The 5,982-nt window shown below is 32.2% G+C and overlaps 1 protein-coding gene across 1 annotated transcript in view; it reads right to left on the bottom strand.

Annotated features, from left to right (window-relative positions):
- Positions 1 to 228: 228 nt before the first annotated feature.
- The window catches only part of LOC108693329 (glutamate receptor ionotropic, delta-2-like), a 10,507-nt gene continuing 4,753 nt past the window's right edge, over positions 229 to 5,982 (bottom strand). Inside the window, exons 3-12 of the mRNA XM_018202220.1 lie at positions 4,976 to 5,071; positions 4,465 to 4,614; positions 4,092 to 4,315; positions 3,630 to 3,794; positions 2,443 to 2,610; positions 1,904 to 2,137; positions 1,666 to 1,836; positions 1,237 to 1,455; positions 938 to 1,085; positions 229 to 584 (exon numbers count right to left, since the gene is read on the bottom strand). Coding sequence (XP_018057709.1) covers positions 229 to 584; positions 938 to 1,085; positions 1,237 to 1,455; positions 1,666 to 1,836; positions 1,904 to 2,137; positions 2,443 to 2,610; positions 3,630 to 3,794; positions 4,092 to 4,315; positions 4,465 to 4,614; positions 4,976 to 5,071 — 1,931 coding nt within the window. The remainder of the gene's footprint in view (positions 585 to 937; positions 1,086 to 1,236; positions 1,456 to 1,665; positions 1,837 to 1,903; positions 2,138 to 2,442; positions 2,611 to 3,629; positions 3,795 to 4,091; positions 4,316 to 4,464; positions 4,615 to 4,975; positions 5,072 to 5,982) is intronic.

Here is a 5,982-nt window from a genome sequence, read left to right as displayed (position 1 = left end):
TATATATATATATATATATATACAGGATGAAATATTTAAAAGACCACATCTCCATTTATCACGAAATTCCTCACGAAAATAATTATAGCGTTTTACAATATATAAATTAAAGATGCAGGGATATTTATTTTATCAGATTTTACACAATGTTTTCGGAAGAAAAGTTTATGTAAATTTATAAACAACATATTTATTAAAAATTATCTTTTCTTTTTATATATTATGAAATTACCTCAATGTGCTTCTCCAATCAATTAACACGTGCTTGCCCATCTTTATCTGCTCAACCATATCCGCTTCTTGTGTCGCGTTATGAATTATAGCCCGCTCCAAAAGAATATGATACTTTTCTTCTTCGACATTCTTTAGATACTCTTCTAAAAAGCTGCCATTAGGAAAGCCCCACGTTAATTTGTTTTTATGAGCAATAAGATCATCCACGGTCAGGATGGCAGTGTCTGTATTTGGGAATGTTAGGAACGCGACCAAACTTCCGGAATAGGTTGCTACTAAGACCATCACAACCAACCACCAGACACCGACCAACAGGCGAGCGCTGTCGGAATGGGGTAAGTACATTCCCCCTAAAATCATTCACCCTTGTATGTTTCCAGAAAGGAAAAAACGATTTTGTTTTCATATAAAAATAAGTATAAAATGAAACGATTTTTCTTCAACAAAAATCTTAGTAAGAAAATTAGTAATTTGAAAAAATAAAATATTCTATAATAATAAAGATATTCTATAAAAGATATTCTATAATAATAAAGATATTCTATAAAAGATATTCTATAAGATATTCTATAAAGATATTCTATAATAATAAAGATATTCTATAAAAATAAAAATGACGGAAATATGAAAAAATATGTTTTAATCTGGACTACACTTTACACGCGAAATAAAAATAGCGCTTTCAAAAACAAGCGGATGCTACCTTGCTGAAGAAGAGCCCCGTAGATGTACCATACGCATTGCCAGCAGGAATTGAGCCCCGATGTCTTCGTGCTGCTTGGACTGTACTTGTGAATCAAGTACAACACCGGGCCCATTATAATAATGGATGCTGCCAGGCAAGCCCACGTCTACAAGCAAAACTAGTCCGCTTGAAGGCGTTGCAACAAATACATTATAAAGATACAATGTCGTTCTATTATATAGGTATATAATGCATTATATAAACTTCAATTTCTAGAAACGTAAAATTGCTGCGGCATGCAGAGGTGCATGTTTTACCTCTTTGGTAAAGGGCGCGGTGAACAACAATGCTCTAGAAAGTTGGCCCGGTTTTGCAGTTAGGAAGCTATATGTCTGTATAAAAATCGGCAAAGTAAAATTGATCTGTTTCCTTCCATGATCATTCACGGTGTACGCGCAGGCTGCAAAAAGGACCTTTTTCTCCAGAATCATATCTATTATCTGCGATGGCATTTCTCTCGTTGTCGATGTTAACACCTAACATTTGAAACACTCATAGTAAAACATCGAAAAGTTATCGAGAAATTAAATTAAATGCTGTGCATCAATTGGACAAGCTTTAAAACGAAGATCATAAAATAAAGTTTATGTAATTTATAATTCAAATAATACTATAGATTTTTTATTTAGTAAAGAAATAAATGCTTTATTCACGTTATGAACATTCGATGAAATTTAAACTTTTACCACATTGGCTACAGTAGCGTTACGAGTGAACTTGGTCCGATTGATCGCCGGGCTGAGCACATTATAAGTAAAGTTCAATTTTTTCCCTAGATATCTCACAACGTCGAAAAGGAGTCCTCCGTATTCCTTTTCGCCAGAATTAGTCAACGAGATAGTTTGCCACGGCGGATTCTATATAAAGAAAATTATTGTCCCAACGAGCACAATTACGCAGAGAATTGAAAACATCTTTACTTACGTGATACGTAGCGATTGGTACGTTGATCCCTCGGAAACCGTGCATTACGTGTGGAAAAAGAACGTCTGTAAAATTCGCACCTAGGACAGGTATCCACGTTCCCGATTCAATCAAGTGCGCGACATTCTTGCCGTGAATGAAGAAGTTGCCCCATGTTATGGCCGAAGCGAATCGCCAAAACAGACATTTACCGCAAACGCCGTTCGTAGAAAAAGTATCCTCGATAAGCTGTATCTGTAGAAAATAGAATATGTGTAGAACTTCCGTCAAAAAGATGGTATAGAGACGATTTCTCACGAGAATTAACGAGCCATTTCTCAGAAACAAAATTTCTTAAATCCTAATATCTAAGAATACAACAAGTTTAGTCCAAAAAAACAAAGGAATTTAATTCTTAAAATCTCAGAAATTTAATCAATCTATATTTATATGTGTGTAAAGAATAATGATGATAGATTGTCAGGAAAACTATAGTTACAAGATATCATTTCTATACCATCAATTTGAATGACACCAAACGTAGAATCAAAGATACGAACTTTAATACTTTTGAGAATTTCCTGACGTCTTTCCTGCTTATTTAATCGGATGAGTTCGAACTCCTCATCGGTCATATGACTGTATAATTCTATTTCAGTCATCAACGACATTTTTAAAGCGTTAGCCAAAGCCGAAACCAACTCTTGGATATAACATTTTAAACTGACCTGAAAAAATTCCTTTTTTCTCTAAAATATATAACAAAAGAGAAAAACGGAGAGAGAGAATGTAAAAGAGAATATAAAATATTTAAAGAGTCTTTATAAAATTGCAAAAAGATGATCGAAAAATATTAGGTGTATAACTTTGCTTCCGCCGTTTTCCTATAGATGGCTTTAACGGTAAATGGTAATCGAAATAAATAGATCATAGACGTCATATAATAAACTTGGGCATCTGTCAACATAACCCCATAGCCATAGAAACATTAGTCGATTTGTGTCTGCATCATAAAGTTATTCTCGATTGAAAATGTCAGTTTACGAGCCAAATTCTCATCATTTGCGGGAGGTTTTAATTTTTTGCTTCAATATAAAGAAATCTGCGGCTGAGGCTCATCGAATGCTCTCAAATACTGGTGAAGCCGCTATTAGTGAAAGAACGTGTCGTGAGTGGTTTCAACGCTTCAAGAACGGTGATTTTGACGTCCAAGATCATGCTCTGTATTTGGTGGGACCAGCTCGGCGTAGTGAACTGTTAAAACCGACTGAAACAATCACAGGCGATCGGTATCGAACGCAATTGATGCGTTTGAGCCGAGCATTGAAAGACAAACGGCCGTAATACAACGAGAGACACGATAAAGTGATTTTACAGCATGATAATTCTCGACCCCATGCGAAAGTGGTCAAGATATACTTGGAAACGTTGAAATGGGAAGTCCTACCCCAACCGCCGTATTCTCCAGACGTTGTTCCCTCTGACTATCACCTACCCGAAAGATGGGAGAAAATAGTGGCCAGCGATGGACAATACTTTGAATCATAAATGTATAACCAGTTTTTTACAATAAAGCCTCGAATTTCGGAAAAAAAACGGCGGAAGCAAAGTTGTACACTTAATAACTTTCATAATAAAATTTGCATTAATTAATCTTATTTGATTATTTAAATTTTGAGCTAATCTCACATAGTTAATCTCACGTAGTTTTAAACATATAATTAAAAAAGAATAATTAATAAATTACATTGCAATATGTATCGCTGTCCGTCACATTGTAAATGAAAGCTACATTACTGCCTTCCGTCAATAAATCGGCGAAACTGGTAATATTTGTAGAGTTTCGTACTACACTATCAGTGATGATATATAACCACTGACTGTCGGGTAGCGCCATATTTAAAGACTTTGCCTAAATATATAAAATTTACAATTAATGAGAATCAGAATAGAAGTTGTGTTCATTAGCAAGTTTCTTCGCATTTAACATAAAATGTTTGCACATTTTCAAGATTTATATTATATATATGAGTTAAGGAAAAAGTCCCTTTACAAATTACAAGAAATAATTATGTACCTAGTAAATTGGTTTTTCTTTTAAAACTATTATTTCATTCTATATCTAGAAAATTATTTTTCTTTTTGGAACTATTATTTTATTTTTTGAATTAGTGCGAAATATAAACCAAGAAGTTTCTATTTATCTTACAACTTCCATAACATCAGCCGCTGTATCTATCGTGACGATTACCAGAAAGCATTTTCCCAATTGTTCCACATGGAAACTCTCAAGCATGTTTTTTATATCATATCTTCTATTACGTTCAGAATTAGCATGCTTAAAAGTAAATAACGTCCTGGAAACCAGGTTAAATTTTTTATTTGGCAACGAAGTCGATAAAGCTTTTGTGACTCTACCGATTGTGTCCCTATCTATAAGTTATCATAAATAAAATATATTTTCATGAGTTGTTTTCGTATTTTATATTAGCAAAGATGCCGAGAAGTAATGTAAAGAAAGATTAAAATGGAATAGAAAAATGAACGAATAGAAAATGAAATTAATGCTTAAATTACGTCACCGAAGGTATCGTCGTGCAATATGTTGACATTGTTCCAGAGCAAAGCGTCGATCGATCTCATATCGAAGAAAATCTGGGATAATTCTTTGCCTGGCAATATTAAGGGGATACTCACACCCTCCGCATCAGGAAGTCGTGGACAGTCCTCATCTTTAAATAAATATAATAAAACATACGATATTTGATGACTTTACCAACTTATTCGCTATTTAATAAAATCTCGCAATACAATTTGAAGCACAGCATTAAAATCACTACAGATGTATGTACATATGTATACATGTCGCATTTGAATGAGATAAAATGTATTACGTTAATGTAACACGATACAATTTGACGACTGACGGTAGATAACAAAATTAAGAAGAACAAGATAACGATATTTACAAATACCTAGCGAGTTAATCACCAACTATACAATTGCGCGATTCAACGTCTAAATTTATATTCGTCTCAACGGATAAAAGAAGAATTTTCATGTACAGTTTTATTAAAAATCTCTTGTACGTACCTGTTATTGCTAAATGTACAAGCTCCTCTTTACGCGCTGCATCATGAAGGCTCCACATTTGATAACACGAAGTCACGGATAAAAGCACCGTAAAATCTTTATATGTATTAAATGTAAATAAAATTTGTTAACTTAATTGATTTACGTTTATAAACAAGCTAGATTTAAATTAACCCTTAAAACTTATTTAAACTTATTTAGACTTACTGTCAATCTTAATCTATAATTTATAAAAGTAATAACAAATAAAAAGTAAGCAAGCGTTGTACCTTTAACCAGTAACTGATAGTGTATTTGATCAGTCAATGTCGAATAATTTAGTTTATCTATCTTATCTCCAATATTAATAAAATTATACTCATTAGATGCGATTTTGAATGAAATGAACGAAGGACACTATTTTTGCCAGATTCAATCATTTCGTGCAAAAATAAAAATCTCTTTGTATGGTAAAATTTATTTTTATATATTTTATATATAAAGTTATAGTGCAAAAAGATATTAAAAATATAAATAAAATTAAACTTATGTTCAATATCTTATCTTTAAATACACATTTTATACATTAAAAATACAATACTTCTTGGTCAGAGGTACAACATGGGTATTGTATCTTTGACTAAAATTTAATTTTTTCCAAATGATAAAAAAGATGTAAAACATAATCATTTAAATCTGTAAAAAAATATATATTAGTATCAACATTTCAAAGAACATTTTAAAATTGTTCTGAATTTTTAAACATCAAGATACAACTTGCACAAGAAAAAAATGTCAAAATTGATTAAAGTATACCACCTTCCCCTATCTTTATGTTTTTTTACGAATGAAAATCATAGCTTAGTATCATTATGTTCTTTAATGTAGGATAGGGGAGACCAGGTTAACGAATATCATTGCTTCAAGTACATCTTTACCTAGATAATTAATTTTTTTCTGATTTGTATCTATATCTTTAAATAGTGAAAATTAAGATTTCCTATCAATAGATAAATTGTAACAATTTA

This window comes from Atta colombica, unplaced genomic scaffold (genome assembly GCF_001594045.1).
Source record: "Atta colombica isolate Treedump-2 unplaced genomic scaffold, Acol1.0 scaffold9, whole genome shotgun sequence".
In the NCBI taxonomy this organism is placed as follows: Eukaryota; Metazoa; Arthropoda; class Insecta; order Hymenoptera; family Formicidae; genus Atta; species Atta colombica.
Note: the sequence above shows the minus strand (reverse complement) of the source record. Positions and strands in the feature narration are given on the sequence as shown.